Here is a 26,081-nt window from a genome sequence, read left to right on the forward strand (position 1 = left end):
ATACACCACACTGTTTCTCCAGGAGTGGTACTTATTCATTTTATTTTGAGAGTTAGAGGTTGTCCATCCTCTTCACCTCTCTGCTTTTGAGATGAGCACATTGTGAATTGACTGACAAATGTCCGTTATTTATCCCCAAAAAAGAAACTATTTTTTTAAATAAATGCACTCTGACGTGTTTGGACTCGAGTTTGGTGTGGGCACATACCAGTGGACCAGATATTCAGCTGCGCCTGTGCGCGAAGTTCAAGCTCACTTTCATCCCATGAACAAACCAAAAAGCTTGATAGGAGCTCATAAACAAATGCTGAGATGTTTCTCTTCACAAAATAAGATTCACTTGCAAAGTTAGAGAAGTGAAATGTGTGTGAAGGAGATTTGACGCCTTTGAAAAGTGTGAAGGCATAGATTACCATGATGAAGATTTCTCAGGGAATTAGTGCTGCTTCTAACAACAGACTAGATATATGCTTTATTTCATGGAGTTGAAGATATGCAGATCAGGCTAGGTGAATTGATCCGAAGTTGGAGTGAGTAAAATTGACAAACTCATGAAGCACTTGTGTTTTAACTCAGGAAAGTAGTAGACAAGAGGTAAGAGTGTGATCTCTGGTCTGAGCAAAGCCATGTGGACATAAATGGCCTGTGGGAGAGGCCTGAGACTTGGAAAATAAAAGAATGTGTGCAAAGACTTGTTCTGCTAGTTTGAGGACGGTCTAATACGCCATCTCCATTTCTAGTTATGGGAGGACATAGGTTCCTTGGTCTTCAAAGTACTCTAAATCTGCTCTGTTGTACTACACACAACCATATTTTTAATTAAAAGTAGAAAGCTGAAATTCTTTTTATGTGTAATACCATTGGAGATGGCAGAATCGAGAATATTCCACATTGTTTCTTTTCAAATTCCAGCCCTGCTGCCCAGAGAACAGGTTAATCTTATCACTGAGTCAAGATCACTTTATTAGAGAAAGAAGTTGTGTATGCCACGTTGTGGTCTGCTGAACTTCATGTGATGAGAAATGACTATTCTTACTTTCCCCAAGGCTTGAAATTAGCATTGGAACTCTCCACAATGATCTTAGCAATCAGAGGAACTTCTTTAGCAAATGCCCAAATTAGAATGTACCATGGCTGTGCATGTAGCAAGTTTGATGACCTTACAAGGACATGAATGATGAAACATGATATATTTTGCTATATTACTTAGGTCATCGAACCAGAGATAATACATGTGCTCTGCACATTGTAGTTTTACTTTTGTTTGTTTATAAAAAACAAGTCAACGTCTGGAATACTATTCTCCACAAATGTTATTTTACCATCACAGCCCATCGGTGAACATTCATCAGTTTTCAAAGTAAGTGGTTACGATCAAAACAATTAAATGGCTCAGTGAATTGCGCTGAGCGGGATGCCAAAAAGAATTTCATATATACTTTCGCAACAGATTACTGAGCTTCTCAACAAATTCCTCAAACACCCCAAGAGACTTATCCATTACTCAATCCTTAAAGTCATGCCTTGTACAAGACCTGCTGAAAAGGACCCAACCTAACCACAAAGCAAAGTTAAGTGGAGGTCTGCACTCAAAGGTGATTATTCAGGTCAGATCACACATCTGTAATCTAGACCAGACATACCAAAAGTACATTCTTGTGGTCCTCCATTCTGAAACACTGTTGATCTGATTTTTACATCTTAACGAATCCATTTGCTTTTCAGGGGGGACCAGAAAATAATCCTCTTTATACACACCTTGAGGGTCTAGTACACATAGTGGAACGGGTCCCAAATTAAAGTGCCTTTACCTGTATTACTGTCATTTAGCATTTTCTCAGATACACCCTAGTTCTGGGTTCTGATTTTCATTAGGCATCTTTTCAGACACACACTAGTTCTGAGCTTCTGGTTAAACATGCAATCGGAGTATGAAAACAGAAAAGGAATTAAAAAAAAGCTTTGATGAATGTGATTTATTCAACTTCTAGTTATTATTTTATTATCACAACTGTATGCATTATTTTAAGGCATTTAAATAAAGGATAAATTTATGTTAAGCAAAGTAACATTTCTTTTTATACAGCATTATTGATCTACGAATAATGAATGATCAGCTGATGCTTTTGGAAAGAGCTTTTGTTGACCCACTTGGTCTTCCAGGCAGGAGATTTTACAGGTAAAAATGTACTATATATTTGCAAAAAAGTTTGGTTTATGTAAATTACATAAAGAATGCAGTTCTGTCAGAACCTTGTTCATTATGTGCCAGGATTTTTTTACACCACAGAATATAAAGAAGGTCTTGGGGTGAACAATTTGTGTTGAGCTCTAGTTGAGAACATCTTCATATTACCATCGAAAGCGATGGGTTTGTCAATTAGACACTCTAGAGTTGAAGTATTATTAGTTTTTTCCATGCTTCTAGTCAAGATGATACATGTCGGTTAAGATGCAGCATTGAAAGAAAGAGGAATTTCCCATTTTCCTATTTTAATGCTTACATAAAAATATATATGAAAAACTAATGGCTCTGATTGGGGAATTAAAAACCACTTATTAATATCAACGTTCGGATGTTTTCTGGAAATTGGATGGTAATAGACAACTTTTGCAATCACGGAGTCACTATTTTTCTGAAAAAATGCAATTTAACGATAATCTACATGGAATATACAACAGAGTCAGCATTATTGTCTAGGCAAAAAATAAAGGAGAAACAATGCATATATGAAGTATTCATGGTGTATATAATGGGGCCCACGGTTTGTATAATATAAATGAAGGATATCTGAACTAATGGAATCAGTGCTAAACAATACAGCAGCTAATTATATTTACTTTGTATGTCTATGCAACCTTGCTGCCAGCTGTTGGACGTGGCCCTTTGTGCAGGTCTATCCCTGAACTTCTTGCCTTCCTCCTAGGCTTTTCTCTGACATGGTGTTCGTGGATTTAGGACTCAGGGCACTTTAGCACTGCTGTCAAGTGTAAAGTGCGTGTGCTCTCTGTGATAAATATGGTGAAGATTGGTCTACATCTGTATGGCATATTTAATTTACCTGTCAGTCCCTTGTAAAGTGGTATCTCATATACACTGGGCTGGTAAATTAAATGCTACTGGTGGGCTTGCAGCGCTGATTGCGCCACCCATCAAAGTAGTCTTTCAAACCTGTCCCAGGCCTCTGCCATTTCAGGGCCTGTGCCGATGTGACGTGGCATCTAAAGTGTGTGCCATGTCTGTGACCTCCCCTTTTACCACATGTCAGTCACCACTAAGGTAGGCCCTAGCTAGCCCTATGGGTAGGGTGTATTGTAAGTAAAAGGTAGGACATGTACTATATGGGGGATTCTGCCCATACACAGAACTATGCATAAGAAAACAGGACCTCAGTAAATAGGGGTGTACTCCTATCACCGTAGTACCCAAAATCCCAACCGACTAGCAATAGTGTCTCATTCGGTCTCCTACAAATTTCAAGAAGCTATGAATGTTTAGACAACCCAGAACAGGAGCACTCCCGACCCACCTCAGAGTCGCGGGAATAAGACAATCTTTTGCTTTCTCGCACTTGTCCACAATACGAATAATCAATCACTAAATAAGTTCAAAATGTTTATTTTGACTATAGTGGTTCATAAAACAGTATGCGAACCACGACCAGCAGCAAAATGCATAAAGCTAACATTGTTAGCATTGTTACAATACCATGGAATACAAAAGGAGTCGTCCTTTAACAAAGACTGTGAAAAAGGCAAACTAATCAGGCCTAATCACCCTCCCCTTGGCAGTAAGAAGTTATTTTATATAACAGAAGATCTCTTAGGCCTTGGTAGCAGACCCCTACCTGAAAGCCTAAATGCAAAGGTTTACATCATAGGAACAGCAGAGCTCAGCTCCATGGAATGGCTTTCTCCGAGCGTGTTTCAAAAACATGCAACAACGCTATTCTTCCATATTGCAGCTTTTGATAACATATTTTGTCTAGTTAATAGGGACTGACCCGAACAGAATAACAAGAGACATTGTTGATCGACCTTGCACATTATTTTCAGACAGAATTGAAGGGAAAGCTGAGAACGTGAAAAGCAGTCTGTTATCATGTACAGGGCAAAGGCAAAGCATCGCAAAAACAAATTCTTAGCAGAGGCATGCAGAAAAGCAGCAGCATAGGTCAAGCAAAACTCATGCTAACTTACCAATGTTGACAATGTATCCATGGGTCACAGAACCCCATACAACACCCTCCCCCTGGTAAGTCAGTAGGACATAGACAGAAGAACAAAAACAGAGTTCGAAAGCCAGGCAGTGTTCAAAATATCGTTGAAGGACTTAAAAAAAAAAATAAAAAAAAGTCAAATCAGAGAAAAAAGAGAAAGTTCTAAGAAAAAAGTTAAAAGCACTCTGAGCTTGAAAAAAGAGTCTGTATACCCGACAGCATAGTAGTAATGACCTAAGTAGTCAATCCATGAAGGTTTGTGTGCAAAGGAATGCAATTCCTTCCAATAGTTCATTATTGTCATTGGTATAAAAAAGAGATGACATCCAATCAAGTAAGTCGAAGAAACCATCATGTTCCTTACAAACAGGAGCATCCAAAACTAGAATTGGTAAACTTGTGAGGTATTCAATGAAACTATGTTGTAGGAAAGTCTGCGCAACTGCACAGATATCCCATTGAGCCAAAATTCCAAGTAAAGCTGCACGCATCATCTGACCATCCACCGAACAAATCTCGTCATGCGCCTCCAAGGGACCCATCAACCGGCTGAAATCAGGGATTGGACACCACGTGTCAGATAAGCAAAGCTCCTTCGCCCAGGGGAAATGACATCTTTTTCAATGAAGCACTGGTTGCACGCAAGTATAATAGGCAAAGCGAAATGTCAAGTTGTAACTGACGCCAAGCGTTGCTAAAGACCAGCATCCAAAAGCCTCATACAGGCGATTGCGGTACAGTTGTAGCTGGGCCGGCCAGTGCACAGCCACAAAGCGAGCAGCCATTATGAAGCACAATGAGAAGAAGCAGGACATCAGCTGCCAGCGCCAACATTAAGGGGAACCCTCCAGAAACGCTGGAAAATATAGAATGAATTAACCAAACAGCAGAGTCTGTTTCTGCTACAGAGAACGGCAAAGGCTCCAGTTGTTCAATATGTAACAGCGAATATACAGCATCTTTCATAGACATAAACCTCTGTTTATCAGTAAGGTGAAAAGACAAAAATAAAACAGTGGCATTCAAATAATCCCAAGGCACTTTACCCATTTTCAGTGTATGCAATATCCAAGCAAATTACATGACTGACCTTAACTGATTCTGGCCATGATATAACACTGAAACATCACTTTGCACAATATCTATTACAGAAGAAACAATATTGTATAAGGTGTAAATACATGTAGAAAGTGTGTTAATGCTGTTGTTCACTACAGCAAGGACTTTTTCTAAATTACCCTAAAAATCAAATTGGGAGTGAAGAGGAAAAAAGTAGAATCATCCTCCTCTCAATACTGTTTTACAACACAGGGATTCCACCATTATTTTACTTGATACCTTGATATCTTAATGGTTTTAATCAAAAGGATGGTACTGAAAAATCAAGCGCCTTCTCATTGATGTTAGAAAGGCAATCCTAATGAAATTGTAAAATACCCCACACACTGAAACCTGATTCAGTGTTATGCTTCATCATTGGGGTCTTCCCGGCCCTCTACGGGGCGGGGCGTGCTACGACCTACATAGAAGTGGGAGCACTTTTATTTGTGATAGGGATTATATGTAGTGCATGGGGAGGTAGGGTCATGAAAAATAGTGAAACAAATCATTTAAAAAGTCCCTGGCTAGTGGATAAAAGATACCTTTATTGCCTTCCCTAGCTAGAAATAGTAAAAATGGGGAAGTGTAGATGGTGTACTCTAATGAGTCACTTTCTACACGGTCGACATGTTTCAGAAGCCATCCCCCTGGCTTACTTCCTCAGGACCAAGAACGATCCCTACTTCACTGTTTCTAATGAAATGATAATTTAATAGTACCTACGCCTGCTGGTCTCTAGTACTTATCTAATATGCCTAAATCTAGCATTCAAAATAATACCATTGGTATTCTTGCCAAGTCTCTGTAAGGATAAACACATGGGATAAACAGCATATCTCAATATTTATCACGCATTGTATTCACATCACCATCATGTGGAAGGTATCGTGGTAAATACCACTGTGATATATTTTTCTTTTTCATTGGACACATTATATTCATGCTTCCAGTGGGTGGGGTGCAACCCAGTAGTGAATTTCACTCGCTCACAAGAATTAAAAACACTTCTCACTGCAGTTTATATTGTTTCTTATGTATGACCTAAGTTGCACACTTATTTACGTCTCATACATACATTATTTTAGGCTCCAGAGCGCTTGTACTCTCCCACATCACGTTTTTGTGAAATTGGCATACATACGAGCATTCACTCAAATACGTTCATACATCCAAACCATGTTATTGTGATAAACTGGTATACATTTCTAAATTAGCCTGATCAATTTAACGTAGACGGAAGGCAGCTTCCATCTGTAAATGTTTCCAAATTTCATTATAAGCGGATAAATACTTCGCTTGGCTCTTGGATTACGTGGGCCCAGGAAAAGTCAGCCAAATCTATATCGTTAGATAAGAGGGAAAGGTGGTGTTTCACCAATGGAGCAGGAGGAGGAATCGCCATCGTTCACAGGAACACTCTCAAAGTCTCAACCAACACCGGATTCACACCGATCCCAACACCACCCTCAGCGGAACCCTCGTCTACAGACCCCCCGGATCCTGAGCAAGGTTCAGCAACTCCATCACCGACCTCGTCAGCACACACGCCCACGCCTCCATGTGCTACATCCTCCTCGGGGACCTGAACTTCCATCTTGACACCAACTCCACCACCCTGATTGAAAACCTCGCCAACCTCGGACTCGGATAACTCGTCACTACACCCACCAACTCCGCCAGCCACACTCTTGACCCCATCTTCTCGGCAAGCTCCCACGTCTCCTTCAACCACACCACCGAGCTCCACTGGACCGATAACGGCTGCATCCACTTCACCTTCCGAAAGCCCACCACGCACCACTGCACCCAACAGATGCTGCGCCGCTGCTGGAGCAAAGTCACAGTAGACCAGCTTTCCACCACCCTCACCCGGAGACCACCCGCAGACCTGACCGACACAGACACCGCAGCTCGCAACCTCAGACAATGGATTAACAACTGCGCCAACACCCTCGCCCCACTCAAGAAACCCTCCAACACCCACACCAGGAAGAAAGCCAGCTGGTTCACCGAAGACCTCCAGGCCTCCAAGCGAACCTGCTGAAAAAAACTGGATCCATGAACGAACTCCGGAAAGCTACACAGCCCTCAAGAACGCCACCCGCAGACACCACCACCTCATCAGATCCACCAAATGGATCTCCTTCAAAGACCGCCTAGACAACAAGACACACAACAGCAAATAGCTCTTCAACATCGTGAAGGAACTCTCCAACCCCAGCTCCAACACCAACGACATCCTCCCTTCACAAGACATGTGCGACTCACTGGCAACATTCTTCCATCGCAAGATCGCAGACATCCACAACAGCTTCAATGCCGTCACCACCCCGGCAACCACTGAGACCCCTGCTCCCACGACCACCACCCGCACCAACCACCTGTTCGCCTGGACCAACATCAACAACGACGACACCATCAAGATCGTGAACACCGTCCACTCTGGATCCCCGGAAGACCCCTGCCCACACCACATCTTCAACAAAGCCAGCAGCACTATCGCACCCAATCTCCGGAAAAGCATCAACTTCTCCTTCAAGACAGCGACGTTCCCGGAGAACTGGAAGCACGCAGAGATCAACGCCTTACTCAAGAAACCAATGGCGGACCCCAAGGACCTCAAGAACTTGCGACCCCCGCATCCAAAGAATGACTGCCGACGGCAGATCATTCTCCCACCTCGCCACAAACACATGGAACACCCTCCCCATCCGCATATGGCAGGCCGAAGACCTTCTGACCTTCAAAAGACTGCTCAAGACCTGGCTCTTCGAACAGTAGCAGCTTCCCCCCCCAGCACCTTGAGACCCTCGAGGGTATGTAGTGCGCTTTACAAATGCTATGATTGATTGATTGATTGTTTCACAGAAGCCAGGGTGGAGTGTTCTAATCACTGCTGGCATAACTTACCCACTGAGTATGTAGTCACAGAATGATGAGTTGGATAACGAGGGTCAGGCTTAGTCTGAATGAAACCAGATGTAACATTATAGAAACGCAACTGACATGCATTGGTATTAGTTTGGAACACCAACCATCCAATTTCAGAAACATTCAAAGAGGCATTTTGAAGCAGAGCTTGCAAAGCCTTAATAGTGTAGTTAGTTTGTAATTGCCAGTTGTCATATTCAGCTATGGAAGGACTGGAAGAGGTATTTACATTGTCGACAGTTGTCAAGTTTTTGACCATGTCTCCTAAAGAGACACGAAACATGTATGGAACTCGAAGAACCTCAGTCGGGCCATGAATTTCTTAGGCTACTTTGTCCCAAACGATGCCCTCAGGAACTGAGAAAGCTGAAATGTTCACAAGAGACTGACCACGTTTCATTATATGGGAAGATGTGTGAGGAGCCAAAGTACCATCTACCATTTTTACTGCAGAGCGTTCAGGGAGATAATGGCCATTTATAAGTAAAAGAACACTGTCACAAACCCAATTGACATGAAGAGGAAAATCAGGATGAGCGCCAACCAAATGTAGGTCCATGGGGGAACGAAGTATGTCTTTTTGAACCAGGAGTCGAAAATACACAATTTAGTCGGCGGTGTCTCAGACATACTGGATGATGAGGAGGAAGAGCCAGAAGAAAGGTTTGCCAGTTCTCCAACGCAGGCACTCACTTGGGTTGCAAGCAAAAGTGAAAGTGCTGAATCAGCCATTCGTACTCGTGGGCTAGATGACATCTCACTCATGGAATCAATAGCCGGAAAAGGGCACGCAATATCCATTGCAAAAGAGGATTGTTGCAAAGGTTGAAGATCAATTACATTGTCCATCCTATGAGCAGACATCCGTGTGGCAGCAGATGACGACAAAGTCTATGTTTCTAAGGATATTGCGTTGCACGAAACTGCAGGTGTCACACTATTCAGAATCAGCCACACGGTGTAACTTGACATTGTCCACTGAGATGTACCTGTTGTCTTTGCCACCTGTTGAGGCTGTTCAAGAGGTTGTGACTCAGGTTGACTTCTACCCCAAACCTGGCGATCACCTCCACCGCCTTGTGAGCCTGATGTTTCCTGTAAAGAATGAGGAGAACGCTGATCAGGAACATGAAATCTATCAGAAGACTTAATTTTAACGCGGTCACGCAAGTCATAAGTACGGTCAGAAGCATCAGGGGTCGGTGAACTTGCACGCAAACCCTGCTTCTGCTGTTGGGAACCCTGTTTCTTATTTCTTTGCCAATTCTTATTAGGAAAGACAGGGCACTCATCCTTCTCAGGCTGGGCTTTCTGTTGATTCAGAGACTGCGTTTGTGTTTGATTTGCAGGCTTATTTCCCAGACTGTTGCGGCCTATGGTTTTGTAAACCTTCTCAATAATCTTAGGTAATTCTCGTGGTCTGTCAGCCTCTGCTACCGCTTCTAAGAGGTTTGCTACTTGAAAGCTAATGGCATCGCCCTTGACGTTCGCAAGGATCATATCACCAACCACGTTGAACGCCCCCACCAGTCTTATCCCCAGCTCGACAGCCAATTCGGCTCCGTGTTCATCTTGAACGCGTTTAATCACAGAAGGGAGAGGGGAGGTCATGGAGTGAGCGTCGAAACACATAGAATATACTGCTGCAAACACCCTGCCCCAGGTGTTACAATCAGTCAATTCGTGAATAAAGTCTTTATGTAAACTAATAGTTAAGATCCTGTGTTTGTCCACAGGAGTGGTACTAGGAAAGACAGCTTCTATCTGTCCAAATTTCTGGGCAAGCCGATAAGGAAATTCATCCTTATTCAGTGGGCGCCTGCCCATTACAGAATTAACCACACCGGGATGGTCACGCCACCAGGACCAGCAGGTTGTACAGCAGCGCCAGTTGGTACCACCTGGACGGTGCGTGTTATGTATTGTATTACAGCTATATATATGCATATTAACAAAGTGTGTAAGACGCGGAGCTATGCCAGAGTCGCAGATGTAAAAGCACGGGGGTGTGGGGTAAACCCAGTCAAAACGGGCCATGTGGCCCCATCGATAGACAAAGGGCCTAAACAGACTGCCGTCATTTTGGAAGGAAGGGTGCCATTAAACCAAATATGGTGTTGCCAAGCTGTAAGCGGAATCTCAAGAGCTCTATAAGGCTGATACTTCTGAGGAATGGCAGTGGCAGTATAAGTGTGAAACATATCAGTGCCTTCCACCACAGGAAAGGTGACCTCAAGAAGAAAAAACTTCAAACTGGTGAGCCATATTGGCTTTCACTCCGAAAATAAGTGCGGGCCCGCATCAGGAACTGCATAACGAGTCAAGTGCGCCCTCAGATATGAGCCGGAATGTCAACTTCAGTTATTATAGAAAAGACAGTAGAACAACCTAAAAGAGTGGCAGCGCAAACACGGGTATTAGGAAAATAAATACCTTTTAAAACTTCAAGCTTGAATAAACCTATAAAAATGTCAATATAGGAAGTTACTCCATCACAGCTGTCTCCGGAAACAGAAGGGAGGGGATTGTGGACCAGCACGAGCACTACTCAAGCGTCTCGCAGATAAGAACAAGACCAAACGTTGGCAGCGCCATGTTGTGGAGATTCTGCTAATACACAGAACTATGCACAAGAAAACGGGACCTCAGTAAATAGGGGTGTACCTCCTATCACCTTAGTACCCAACATCCCAACCGACTAGCAATAATGTCTCATTCGGTCTCCTACAAATATCAAGAAGCTACAAATGTTTAGACAACCCAGAACACAGCACTCCCGACTAACCTCAGAGTCGCGGGAACAAGACAATCTTTTGCTCTCTCGCACTTGTCCACAATAAGAATAATCAGAGTCACTAAATAAGTTCAAAATGTTTATTTTGACTATAATGCTTTATAAAATAGTATGCAAACCACGACCAGCAGCAAAATGCATAAAGCTAACATCATTGGCATTGTTACAATACCATAAAATACAAAGGAGTCGTAATTTTATAAAGACTGTGAAAAAGGCAAAATAATCAGGCCTAATCACCCTCACCTTGGCAGTAATAAGTTATTTTATTAACCAGAAAATCTCTTAGGCATTGTTAGCAGTCCCCCTACCTGAAAGCCTAAATGCAAAAGTTTACAACATAGGAACAGCAGAGCTCAGCTCCATGGAACGGCTTTCTTCGAGTGTGTTTCAAAAACATGCAACAATGCTATATTAAAGCACGATTCTTCCATATTGCAGCTGTTGGTAACCTGTTTTGTCTAAGTAATAGGGACTGACCAGAACAGAATAACAAGAGACATTGTTGATTGTCCTTGCACATTATGTTCTTAAAGAATTGAAGGGAAAGCTGTAAATGTGAAAAACAATCTGTTATCATGTACAGGGCAGAGGCAAAACGTCGCAAAAACAAATTCTTAGCACAGGCGTGCGCAAAAGAAGCAGCATAAGGCAAGCAAAACTCATGCTAATTTAGCAATGTCGACAATCTATCCACGGGCCACATAACCCCATATAACATTACCTTAAGTGTGTGACATGTCCTGGTAGTGACAAACAGCCATTTTGGTTTCTCACTGCTGTAAGGCTGCCCTCCCATAGGAATACATTGGGGATTCCCTGATAAGTGTTTCAGTGCTAATTCCTGATATGAGAGGAGCAGCGTGCTCAAGTTTGGTATAGTTGGAATAGTAATAATAATTGCTGCGCAATGGTGTGCGCAGATTTATTAGCACTATTTTAGAAAGGCCATTTCTAGAAGTTGGCATTTCTGTGTGCTATGTGTCTGCCTGCCTGATGTGGATTGCATGTCTGACTTTTGAGTGACAGGGACTGGTAAAGTTTGTGCGGCTCCAGGGAGGGCAGGGTGAGTCAGCACGAGGCTGAATGTGACATCTGCATTTGGAGTAGTGGGACGAGTAGTTCCCTGAATAGGTTTGTGCCTGCTAGGTGAATGCTGGCTCCATCCCCCTGTGGTGTCTGATGACAGGCCCCCACCTGACAAAGGGGAAGAGGAGCCTTGTCAACAAAGTGTTTGAAAAACCCCCAGAACCAGCTCAGGCTGGTTCCCCAAGCCCTGTGCGAGGGTAGACAAAGAAAAAATGTAGTGTAAATATTGGGGCTGTGACCCCATGAAAATGTTGTGCTTTTGTGCTTCGAGAGGACTTGCTGCTGCTGGGCCCCAGGAGGAACCGCCACGAGGGACTGCCTCCCTGCTAGAGGGCCCTGTGTAATGGCCTGCCTGGGCTGAACCTTGAGGACTCTAGCGCCTTGAAAGCGCTTTACTCTTTATTGCCAGGAGAAGAGGAGTGCCTGGCTTCTGCAGCGCTGGGCTGCAGAGGCGTCCCGAGGGAATCCCAGCGTGAGGATTCCCCTGCATGATGCAGGGATCGAGAAGGAGCCCACCTGTACTTTGAGTTCTTTTATTGAAAGTGGGAGCCTTTCCCGCACTTGGGTTCCGTGAGCGGGAGCCCACCCCGCATTTTGATGCACGTTAAAGGCGGGAGCCTACCCTGTGTTTTGCCAGAGAACCTTAGCGGGAGCCTACCCCGCCGGTTTGTGTCCCTGGACATGAGCCTCTAGACGTGGGCTTGTGTGTGAGCCGCTGGACCGGCAGAGAAAACCGGAAGTCAGGTGGGCCACCTGACTGGGGGCGGAGCTGAGTCCCGAGGAAGCCTTGCAGTGGGTTGCCACAAGGGAAGTCAGGCTGAGGAAGGCGGGAGGTGGTGTGAGCCCTGCTTATGCCCAAGAGGAGCCAGAGCCTCACGGGCTCCATTGCCATCTTCCAGGCAAGACAGCCGCCGGAGACTTCGCTCCATGCCCTGCGCGCCTGGTTCCCCATGATGAGGGAGCAGCTGTGTTGCGTGAATGCAGCCTTGAAGAGGCGCACGGTGGAAGCAGGAAAACTGGAGCTCCGAGAGGAGGGGCTCGACCGGGGCTTCGTGGACTCTTACCCCAGGTCGGAAGGAGTCTCGCTGACCGGAGGAGTCTACGCGCAAAGCCCAGGTGAGTGGGGGTTGAATGTGGAGTCGTGTCAGCATTCCTCAGGCACATTGGGTGCTGAATTTGGTGAGAGCATAGCTGCACCGCCCGAGTGCCGGCAGCTACACCAAAGGGGGCATTTTTTTTTGGGCAGCAGGCGGAGTACTGTGATCAGGGCTCCTCCAGGCACAGTTGTCGCCGGAGCTACAAATTCTACAGCTGCACAGCGAGAGAGAGAGAGAGAGGGTTAGCTGCAACATTTGGGCAAGTTTATTTTTGGAGTTCCAGAGAAGGCTTCCATGGCACAGTTGGTGCCAGTGCCATTTTCCTTTGGAGGCATTTTCATTTGGTGATGAGCAGGGAGTGAATACACTTTCCCGCCCACAGTGTATTTCGCCCTGTGGGTTGGCTGCTTTTGTAGCCCTAGGGCTAATTGAGAAGCCATATCTTCACGCCCTGACTTTCTGGACATAGGGCACTAGAGCCCCAGTGAAAGGCCAGTTGGCCTGGGGTGATTTCAGTGTTTAGGTCAAATGTCCTACTGTGTTTTAGGCTAAGGTGATTTATGCCCCGGGTATTTATGCTTCTGGTGTTTAGGAAAATCTGTTCATGCTGGTGACTTATTGCCTAATGTGATTTCTGCATCATGTGTTTATGTTGCTAAGGTGATATAATGCTGAGTACAGTATTTTACCAGTAGTTACTTGTGGTATTTTTTCTGCTACTTGTGCTTGTGATGATTCTGACAGTGGCCCGATTGGCCCTGTCACATGTATGTAATCCTCTGTAAATATTGCCTAGTGCCAGTTGGCACAGTGTATATTGTGTGACTATGATTCTAATGTGTTTTGGATAATATAATGGCTACTTTTATTTAACCTTGTGTGTGTTGCGCAAACGCTTTACACATTGCCTCTGGGATAAGCCTGACTGCTCATGCCAAGCTACCAAGGGGATGAGTAGGCGGAGTGTGTAACTCCCTTGCCCTGACTAGAGTGGTGGTTTCTGCCTGGCTTAGGCTCATGCCCTAGCCAGCCAGAAATCCCATTACTAACACCGGCCATAATCTGTTACAAATTTTTGAAGACACCAGTGTCTTCTGGCATCGGAGCTAGAAGCAGTATTAAAGTCATGTCAAAAATACTTTCTTAAATAAAAAAGTCATGGCAAAAATAATGATAGTTGGTTAGATTTCTCTAGCATACAGCTATATCAAGTGGGTATTCTGATTACATTTCCCTGAAAAAACATCAGCATATGCTTAGTTCTTTTGAGAAATACTCTTCATCTGTTAGACTACATTGGAGGGACATGAAGCTCTGATTTTGTGTAGATGTTACCTTCTGTACCTTTTCACTTGCGTCGTTCCACTGTACTGTCCATTGTGAGACAAGCATAAGCAACATAGAATAATCTTGCAGTATATTGTCATCACACAACACTTGCGTGTCCGCCTTTTTTTTGGGGTGGGGGGGGGGCACACTAGAAGATACCAGAATCTTGCTCCTCCCTTCCAGACTAGTACCATCTGATTTTAGGCTGTCTCTGTGTTGTCTTTTTTTTGTGGTTCATCCGGTCTGCTTTCAGATGTCTTTAATTGAAATATTCTTTCTTTTTTTGGTATTTTGTCTGTTTATTATTATTTTCCTAATTTATTCTTGGTCGAAAAGGAGAAGAAGGGAGAAACCAACAGGTGGCACCACCATTTCTCTAAGACATGCACTATTTTTCAGATGGGACAGTAGTGACAGTCATTTTTAAAATGCATGAACATGGACACCATAGATAAGAGGTGAGGTCAATGATGGGGTAGGAGAAGCAGGTCACTTACGAATGGAGGGAGGCATGAACAAATGGCTGTAGACAGGAAGAGGTGGTCTTAAAACGTTTTAATGCGGTGCCCGGCAGTGGGGGAAAACCAATCAGGCCTTCCCCTCCGAATTTTCCGCAATTATTCTATTAAATTGTCAATGGTTAAATATGTCTAGACTTATTTAAACATTGCAGTGACATTCTGTTACTGTTTTTAAAAGAAAATCATTCTGGTCAGGAAGGGCTTACAAAGTTTTAAAACTATCCACAGCGTGATTATTAGAAACGGGGATAGGATGGTTTCAAGGGTATCTGGAGTCCCTTCCCTTTTGACATATACTCCCAGCTAAGATATAATGCCTTCCTCCACCCCCAGATAACCCGAGGCACCCTTAGGGGATGAGGAGGGAGGTCAGGGGGGTCCCTCCCCTCAGTTAGAAGACCCCAGGCTTAGTATCTGACTTCAGTAATCAGGTCAAGGGAAGGTTTAGAGACTGGCTGGTGAAGCAGGTTGTAGTATTCTCTTAATGTCTATCTTAGGTTGGTTCCATGGAACCTAGAATGCTTAGATGTAGTGTATTCTTATGTATTCAGTTACTGCCTGGTAGCTGATGGTGAGGGTGTTAAGAATAAACCTTACTTGCTTCAACTCCATATCTCTATGTGTATTTACAATTTTTCATTGGCGACGAGGGTGGGATCCATTGAAATGAAAGAAGAAGAACACCCTAACATCAAGCTAAGTAGTTGGACTTGCTTTTTGAGCAAAACATTTTTTTTGTCTTTCTGGGAAGTTGGAGTGAAAATTGATTTTATGAATCTATTTAAGGAGTTTGAGTATCACGAAGTGCTTAATTGACATTATTACTCAAATTGAACTTCCCCAGCGGCAGTAATTTTGAATGAGGAAAAAAGGGTTTCCCCCAGCGGCAGTTGGTTAATTCAGAGGAAAAGTTCAGAAAGTTATACAAAGGATTATTTAAAATATGTGGTGGAAAATAATTATATTCCTTCTCCAGCGGCTGTATGGTGTATAAGAGAAGTTTGAAATATTATATGTCAAGTGAAGGATAAAGAAGAAAAGGATTATCCAACTGATTTGGTTAAGATCGAAGGAATTGAACTGGAAATGAAATTTGACTCTTGTGCACGTATAACAATTGTTTCTAAAGAGTTTTATGAGAAGTGTTTAAAGGAAAGAAACAAATTAATCAAAATGGATGTATGTGCAGGAGGATACGGTGGTGCACCTATAAGCATGATGGGATATTTTAATGCTGCCATTGAATTCAGGGAAAGAGTTATTGTTGGGAAGGTTTACGTTTCCAAAGTTGGTGATTGTTTAATTGGGTGGCCACACCAACGAATGTTGGGAGTCATACTTAATCCAAATGCTAATCCTCAGATCCAAATTCAGGAGGTAGTATCAAAAGATAATTCTGTTATGGAGGAGTTTCCCAAACTCTTTCAATCTGTTTTGGGTTGTCTCAAAGGCTATAAACATTGTAGAAAGTTAAGGAAGGATGCTGTTCCTGTGGTTGCTAAGGTTAGGAGGATTCCAATAGCAATCCAGGAAAAGGTTGAACAGGAATTGAGAAAATTACAGGAACAGGATATAATTACTTCTGTTGAGGCAACTGAATGGTTGGCTCCTATTGTTGTCGCCAACAAACCCAATGGCGAAATAAGAATATGTTGTGATTTGAGGTCACTCAATAAGGAGGTTGTAGTGGATACATTTCCTTTACCCAATATTGATGAGTTGTTATCATCTTTAGGTGATGCTAACATTTTTACAACACTTGATTTAACTCAAGCTTATCATCAAATTGAATTGACGCAGGATTCGCAGGATCTTACGGCATTTATCACTCCGATGGGTGCCTTCAAATATAAGAGGATGCTGTTTGGTCTTGTGTCAGCTGCGTCGGTTTTTCAACGTGTAATGGCATCCATTTTGAAGGGTATAAAAAAAGTAAAATGCTATCAGGATGATTTGTTGATTTATGGAGTGAATCAAGAGGAGCATGATAGAATTTTAAGGATGGTTCTAAAAAGGCTAGAAAATGCTGATTTGACCTTAAAATTTGAAAAATGTAAATTTTCAGTCCCTGAGGTAAATTACTTAGGTCATTCTATATCTGCGGTTGGTATTTCACCAAAGAAAGAGCTGGTTGATACTATAAGAAACCTTGTATCACCAAAGAATAAGGAGGAGGTTGTTTCTTTTCCTGGCATGGTGGAATATTATGGAAAGTTAATCAGAAATTTAGCTAGTAAATCTAGGGGATTGAGAGATCTTTTGGTTAAAAACAAGGAATTTAAGTGGTCGGATGTGTGTCAAGGTGAGTTTGAGGACATCAAGAGAGATTTAGTTGCCGCTCCTGATTTGCAAGCATTTGTTCCTTTTGAAGAGACTTATGTTATCACTGATGCCAGTTCAAAGGGTTTGTTGGCAATTTTGAAACAAAGAAGGAATGGACAGGAGAAGCTTATTGCTTGTGCCTCAAGGAGTTTGAGAGGTGCGGAACTGAACTATTCGGTCATTGAGAAAGAGGCTTTGGCCATATTCTGGGCTTTAAATAAGTTCAGGAATTTTCTGTGGGGTCAGAAGTTTAAAGTTTGTTCTGATCATAAACCACTAAGGGAGATTTTCATGGTGAAAGGTTTGGATAATGTTTCTTCAAGGATCAGAAGATGGGTGATTGGTCTTCAAGAATTCTGTTTTGAAATTGATTATATACCTGGTGTGAAGAATGTATCGGCAGATTGTCTTTCACGTCTTGTTGATGATTCTCATGAGGTTGTTTATCAGTAAATGGATGGTGAAAGTGAGGTAAATGTTTGTGAAATTACCTCTGGTGTTATACTTGAAGAAGAATGGTTGGAGGAGTGTAGTAAAGATTGTGAGATTGATGGGGTGATTGCTTCTGTAACGAGCAATACTGATTTAAAAAAAGGTCTGCCTAAAGTGTGGCATTTGATCAAGAATGAGTTATCCGTGGAGAATGGTGTACTTCTAAGGGGTTCTAAGTTAATTCCTCCGAGTTCTTTGAGGAAAAGGTTGATTGAAGAGGCTCATCAAGGACATATGGGAATTGTAAAAACTAAGGAAAGGATTTGTTGTTCTTTTTGGTGGACAGGAATGGATTTGGAAATTGAAAGGGAGGTGAGGGAATGTTTGCATTGTAAAGTAAGTGATACAATTTTAGTATCTCGTACTGCTCCCATGATCTGTCGTGATCTCCCATGTGGACCTTGGGAGGACATTGCTATAGATATTGTGGATCCGCTCGCAGGTGAGCATCAAACTCCCTATTTGATAGTTGGTATTGATCTCTATTCAAGGTGGGTTGAGATCTCTTCTGTTTCTGAGGTAACCTCTTCATCTGTCATTGATTTTCTTAAGGAAATTTTTAAAAGAGAGGGTTTTCCTAAATCTCTATTGTCAGATAATGGTCCTCAGTTTTGCTCTGGCATGATGTCTGATTTTTTGTTGTCTTGTGGCATTAAACATAAAAGATCTTCTGTCTATCACCCAGAGACGAATGGGACCATGGAAAGATTTAATAGGGTGATAAAGGAGAACATTCAGCTTTCAAGGGTTAATGCGTTGGATTGGAAGGTGGAATTGCAGAAGTGTATTCTGGCGCATAGGTTTTCATCACACATGTCAACCATGAAAACTCCATTTGAGCTGTTTAAAGGAAGAACTCCCAATACTAGTTTGAGTCCGGCATGGATGTTCTGGGGAAAAGGTGTGAAGGATAATGGTATTGGTGAATGGAGAATAAGAGAGATGAAACTACGTCTGGAAAATAAGAAGTGTTTTGATGTAAGGAAAAGGGTACAAGAAGGGAGAGTTGAAGTTGGGGATGAAGTAAAGGTCAGGGCTCCTGTAGGTTCTTTGTCCTGGTCCAAATACTCTTGTCCCATGAAGGTTATCAAATGTTTTACTAATTCTGTGAAGTTGGAAAATGGTAAGATATGGAATTTAAATCGTGTTGCAATAGTTAAAAAATGCAATGCTGATATGGATACTTGTGCACGTCGAGCCATCTCTTCTAATGGCACAATGGTACCTCCAAGTAGATTAAGTTCACGTGTTAGGAAAGTACCAACTTACCTCAGTGATTATACCACTTGAATATTCTCTTTACTTTCTTGGGGTGATTTCTTTTCCTGTATTTTGTGCTAAGTTGTAATTTTGATGTCTCCTTCTTATGTGGTTTCATTTGTATTATATCTGCAAGTTTCTTCTTATTATAAGAAAGAGGATGTGTAGAATTCTCTTTATGTCTATCTTAGGTTGGTTCCATGGAACCTAGAATGCTTAGCTGTAGTGTATTCTTATGTATTCAGTTACTGCCTGGTAGCTGATGGTGAGGGTGTTAAGAATAAACCTTACTTCCTTCAACTCCATATCTCTATGTGTATTTATAACTTTTCACAGGTCTATTCAATAAAAGAGTGCATACTTTAGTGGCCCTGAAAACAGAGGTCTCAGGAGTGCTGTTAAATCCATTCATGATTTTCTTAGCTACAAATTTAAACTGGTTTCTTTCAACAAAGTGACTGAGCAACATGTTTCTGCAGATAGTTGAAAGTCTGTCTGAAATTCATAACAAAGGCCAGTATTAACAGTCCTCCAATTAAAAAATAAGTTCTTCACTGAAATAAAATGTATACATTTTTCACAGATAAAACGATTCTGAATAATGGCGTGCATTTTTAAAATTAATTCTATAACCATGAGGATGGCAAAATATGTATTACACATGTGTTCACATTCCAGACATGCACAAAGTGTGTCCTGATGGCCGATATATATAAAACAGCATTTTAGACAAAATGGGAAGATATATATTAGATAGAGAATGGAAAAACTGTGGGAAATGTCCTACACAGAGAACAGAGATATAAACTGATGTAAGTACCGCTGGTACCTTACTCCTCAACAATGTAAATAGATATAACCGAACATGCAGGTGATGTGTCTAGAAATGTGGTGAGGAGGAAGAACCTACCCAACACAATCGGTGGTCCTGCAGTAAATGACGAAACTGCTGGAAGGGAACCCTTTCTCGAATCAAACGTGTTATTGGTTCCCGATATCAGATCCACCAGAAATTCTTATCTTTGGACTGAGAGATTGTAAACCTCGAGATATGGACAAATTAAAAAGGACACTTGTGCACTACCTGTTTATGGCATCTAATAGCAACGGACTGGAAAATGACAGACCCACCCATGTTAAATAGATGATATATGAAACTCTGGAATGGGGTAGCTGAGGAAAAATCATGTATGACCCGAACAATCAGCGCAAAATGTTTCAAAATCTGTCTGCCTCTAATTGAACACTTATTGGGAATCGAATTTACTTCATTAATAATTTCCTCAGTGTACCCCCTGGCAACCCAGATAATTCCAGAGATCCGGGACACAACAGGGAACATTTGCCGCTCTCCCCAAGCGATCACCCAAACCTTTGAGTGCTACTACTCAGAACTTTACTCCATCCGGAAACCCAATTCCTCCCTGGCGGAGATGCTCGCCCAAGAGGACCTTCAGCTCCCTGCGCTATCTGCAGCCGAGGCAGCTAGACTGAAGGACCCACTCTCCGCTGACGGCGTACAGGGAGCCACCTCACTAGTTGCAGCTGGCAGGACCCCGGGCCCGGACGGCTACCCACAAGAGTATTATTCCGCTTACAGGGACATATTCACTCCCCACCTAGTAGTCCTCTACGAGGAAGCCATCGACAAAGGCTCCTTCCTTCCCAAAACGGATACAGCCACCATAGTCCTCATCCCCAAAACACAACCCTCTTCTTCGATATGCGCTGATTACAGCCCCATCTCCCTGATCAACACGGAGATTAAGATGTTTGCCAAGGCCCTCGCTCAACGACTCAAACCGTATCTTGCAAAATTGGTCCGCCCTGAACAATGTGGGTTCATGCTGGCACGTGGCACCAGACAGTGCGGCGTCTCCACGTGACTTTGGCTCACCAACAGAAATTGACCCCCTACCTAGTGCTTCTCCTAGTCGACTTTGAGAAAGCCTTTGACTCGGTGGACTATGCATATCTCGGAGATGTCCTGACAGTCTTGGGCCTAGACTCCAAGTTCCGTCATATGGTATGCATCCTGTACTCCAAACAAGCAGCGCAGTGCAGGTCAATGGCATCCTTTCTGATACCTTCCCTATAGTCAGGCGGACGAGACGGGGATGCCCCCTTTCATCCCTCCTCTTCGCCCTTGCCATGGAGCCCCTCGCCCATCTCATTTGCTCCGACACCTGGGTCCGGGGCTGGCATTCGGGAGGATCTCCAGAGGACAAAATCTCGATTTATGCAGATGATGTCCTACTGTTCCTGGCAGAGCCGGCCCGCTCTGGCCCCTGATGCCTTCAAATCTTACACTCCTTCGAGCGGATCTCTGATCTCCGTCTCAATGCAGCCAAGTCCACATTAGTTCCCTTGCACTTCTCCAGGAATTACTTCGTCTGGCAGTCCGCCATTCCTATCTGTCGACAAACCTTCAAATACTTAGAAATATGGATGACTTTGCTACAGGACCTGGCCTGGGCCCTTAACGTGACCCCCCCACATCTCCAAAACCAAACAAGACATCCTAAAAGGGGGTAACCTACCACTCAACCCACTAAGGCGTATAGCCCTATTCAAAATGATGATCCTTCTCCGGTTTCTTTACATTCTCCAAATTCTCCTGGTTCCGCAGGCCTCGTATGGCCTCTCGGCTCTACCGTATTCCTCCCTTCGACGGGGGTATGGGGCTCACAAACCTCTACCTATATTACCTAGCGACCCGTCTCCTGGTGGTCCATGACTGATTCACTGAGGGTTGGGCAGGCCGGGCCTACAGAGCTCAACTCAGCGACCTGGGTCTTCCCCATGTTCAGGCCATGCTATATGGATCCCCCATTCTTAAGGACCTCCCCACAGTAACCCGAGCGGTCTTGTTGGCCTGGTGCGCTGCCCTACACCAAACTCACTTGCAGAATAAACTGTCCCAACACACACCGCCCTGGCAGAGTATATGGTTGTGGGAGGTGGCAAACCTGGCAGGCTTTAGAAACTGGGAGCTTATTGGCATTTATCAGCTAGGAGACCTAGGGGTCAGCGATCATATCCACTCCTTTGCAGACCTACAATCCCGACATGCCCTTCACCCGTCCCAGTTCTTTTGATACCTACAAGTCCGTCATGCCCTAGACTCCCATATAACAACTGGCACTTCGCTACCAGAACACAGCCCCCTTGAGGCCCAGGTTATGATGGGCAATCTTGGGCGGGAAGGGGTCTCCTGCATATACCGATCACTAACAAATAATGGTTTGACATCCCTTGATTTCTTAAAACGTAGGTGGGAGACATGGGTGGGCCCACTTGAAGATGCAGACTGGAGGGATGCCCTGATGGTGCACCGAACCATCACTGCTTCGGTTAGGCTTTGCCTAGTCCAGCTCTACTACCTACACACCTCCGATCTCACCCCTAACCGCCTCCATACATCAGGTCTGCTTCCGACGTGTCCGCGGTTTAGCATAGACCTCGCAGACTTATTTCACATGGTATGGCCATGCCCCTGCATTACTCCTTTCTGGTGCGCCTTGGAGGCAGAACTTACTGGCTGGGACATCCCACACAATCCCCTACACATACTATTGGGCATTATCGACAGGTTAGATGGGTCCAGGGCCGACAAGACGTTCTTGGTAACAGTCCTAGTAGTAGCTAAACGTGCCATATTAGCCGCATGGAAGAACCCCACCCTCCATAGCCAAATGGTGCCGGGGACTAGACTGGTGCGCTACACTGTACGAAGGCAGGGGCTGCCCTGCTTGACATCGCAAGATCTGGGGCAAATGGTTGGGAGTACTAGACTGATCACTTTCTCTAACTCTGGGGTCCACCTCACTGCACCGCAGGGAGGGGAGGCAATGTTTATTTCACCTTGTTCTGCCTGCACTGTGTGCAGTAATCCATATGTCATGATGCAATCTCATATGCTGTACTGTGATTTCGTGTCAATTGTTTCTTGTTTTTCTCTTCCTTTCGTTTCACTTCTTGCCAAATCAATTAAGTTGATTATCAAAAAAACATTTGCTGAGAGTTCAGGTGATCACACAGTGAAAGACACAACATAGGATTGAAACAAACTGTATATACAGAACAAAACATTGGACCATCCATGAAGATTCTGAGAACCAAGGCAATAATCTATATCACATTGTAGTTCAATACGATCAACCAATATTTTTAGCACACCAATTGTTAATACTTGTGAAGTTTCAACCTGTATTCATTTGGAGGGTCCCCATCAGGACGGGAATTGCAGAGCAAGAGCGGAAAAAATATTCCTAACTGAGCGCAAGGAGAATGAATAAAGCCTAGAAAAAAAGCTTTTAGTCAAGAAGGTCCAATGGAAGGGGGACTGGGTAAACAATTAGACTTGGAGTTTGCTTGTGCAGACTGAGATTTGACCTAAAGGTGTAATTCTGTCTACGTCAGTGTACCTTATGTCTGACACTACTGTGCTCTGCAGAGCTTGGTGAAAAGGTGCTTCATTTCTTCTTTGGCATATGCTGCAGTCTCTTGTTTTGTACACACACTCTCTTTACAAAAGAAATGCTATACTTGAAGGCTTCCTGTGCTGAAAATTAAAATAAAGTATATAGCGAATGTTTGCATTGCAGATCCAGAATAGTGGCACAAAGCTTTTCCTGGTATGGGGATATCCCTTGCTGTAGCCTACTTGCCTCTAGATCAAAGAGCAAGCAGACCAAGAAACCAACGGCATAATTATCCTGGTGATCTAGAAGCATGCATTACACCTTATGCTACTCGTTCTGCAGCAAGTTCAGCTATGGGAAGGCTTCACTGATTGTACTGCCTAGTTTACTGTTCTGACTTCAGTATCAAAGCCTCTAAGGTTGTAAGCATGTTGATGTGCTGCATTAGCCTCCATTGACAACTATCAGTGCCTTCACATTGGCAGATGTGTTGTCTTTTTTTGCATGACAGTCACTAAATCTGTATCTGTAAAGCGCAAACTACTCACCCTTGCGGGTCTCAAGGGGTTTGGGCCGATGAGGAAATGAAGTGACCGATTGCCCAGAGTCACATGGTGCTGAGCTGAGCTGCTGCTGGAGCCGGGGATCAAACCGTGAGCCCTGTGCTCCGAAGTCAGCTACCCTGGCCGCTGCACCACACCTCTCCACCTCTCACTGAGATGCTTGTGCTGCACAGGCAACCTTTGCAAGCCTTAGAATGAAGAGTTACAAGGGGTTGGTACCCCCTGCATGAGAGCATGTAAAGGTCACTGACAGACTGTCAGCTGATTCTAGACTTTAAACAAATGTCTGAAATGTGTGCAATATCTGTGACGGATAATCACTATGTCATGGTCTGGTTTTTCTTTTATGAGGAAGACATGCCCGATCAGGTTGATGCAATGAGCAAAATGGAGCACACAGTATCTGCACCTGACATGGCAGAGATAACATTATTGTTATTGTCATGGCAATTAATTCAGTCCGGGCACTGCTGGGTTTAAGCCATTGCCCCAATATTGGAACTTTCATAAATTCCCATGCTTTTGTATCATTCTCAGTCGTCGGAATGGGAGTCTCAGTAACAAAAATACCATAGCAGTAGGTACAAAAGAGAAAGAAAAAGGCCTAGGCCTCATTCCCTTTTGTAGCATATCACCCTCCTTTTGTAAAAGAGACCAAACTTAGGCATCAGCCAATCAGAAGTGCCTCACCCCTTAGAACCCTCCTGAAGGTATACACCTGTTACAATGCATCTTTTACAACTACCTACTGTTACAACGCAACCTTTACAACGCATACCATTACAACGCATTGCGCTGGGGGGCGCTCTAGGATAGGGAATAAGTATAATTTACTATCCAACACCTTCCCTAGTGTCCACGGGGACTGGAGTTAGAATAGTAAATTATACTTACCACTATCCAGCACCTCAAAGCGCTATGCGTTGTAATGGTATGCGTTGTAATGGTCGCGTTGTAACAGTAGGTAGTCGTAATGGTATGCGTTGTAACATGGTACATCCCTCCTGAAGGAACCTCAGAGCCTCAGATTTTCGTAGCCGTTGTGTACCAGTCACCATATCTGTTGTAGGCTGAGCTTTCCTCTGGGAGGTGGGTGGGCGCATGGGAATCTATGAAAGTTACCAATACTGGGGAACCAAAGTTACAGGTAAGTAACTTGTTTTTTTGCCCCAGTATTGGAACTTTCATAGATTCCCATGCTTTTGTATCAGAGTAGCAAGCAGTGAGCAATAAAAAACACATTTTGTGTCATAAAACTATTGCAATAGCCAACATGACATAAAGATACAAAATGTGTAAGGTGGGGTAGAAAGGAAAGCTCACCAATTATTGGAAGAGGTTCCTCAGGACAGCCTGTCCCACTGCCGCATCATCTTGTTGTAAGGACTACAAGCAGTAATGCTTGGTAAAGGTATGAACGCTGCTCCAGGTAGCAGCTCTGCAAATGTCTTTAATCTGTACCCCGCAAAGAGGGCTGTTGAAGATGCCACAGATCTTGTGGAATGTGCCCCAATCCTGCCAGTCAGAGGTTTTCCTGCCACAGTGTGGCAATGCAGAATGGCACTTGTGATCCATCTTGAAATCCCCTGTTTGGATAGCGGGAGGCCTTTGCTTGAACCCCCAAAGGCAACAAACAATTGAGAGGATTTCCAAAATCCCTTAGTATGTTCCAAGTAGAATTTCAAGCATCGTTGTACATCTAAAGAATGCAGTGTTTTTTCCGCTGGTGTAGCCGGTTGAGAAAAGAACACCTTCAGAATAACCGGCTCCTTCAAGTGGAAGTCCGAGGGTACCTTGGGCATAAACCAAGGGTTAGTTCTCAAGATTACAGTGTTCCTTTTAAATTGTAGGAAAGGCTCCTGGATAGTAAAGGCCTGCAACTCTCCAACACGTCTAGCCGATGTGAGAGCGAGGAGGAGAGCCAATTTCCATCAAAGG

General features: G+C 43.6%; 1 protein-coding gene across 1 annotated transcript in view; it reads left to right on the forward strand.

Moving 5' to 3' along the window:
* LOC147696880 (N-acetylated-alpha-linked acidic dipeptidase 2-like) overlaps positions 1 to 26,081 on the forward strand; it is a 443,587-nt gene that overhangs the window by 406,037 nt on the left and 11,469 nt on the right. The window contains exon 12 of the mRNA XM_086936082.1: positions 2,087 to 2,179. Within this exon, the coding sequence (XP_086792208.1) occupies positions 2,087 to 2,179 (93 nt within the window). The remainder of the gene's footprint in view (positions 1 to 2,086; positions 2,180 to 26,081) is intronic.

The sequence above is a fragment of the Lissotriton vulgaris genome, chromosome 8 (genome assembly GCF_964263255.1).
Source record: "Lissotriton vulgaris chromosome 8, aLisVul1.2, whole genome shotgun sequence".
Classification (NCBI taxonomy): domain Eukaryota; kingdom Metazoa; phylum Chordata; class Amphibia; order Caudata; family Salamandridae; genus Lissotriton; species Lissotriton vulgaris.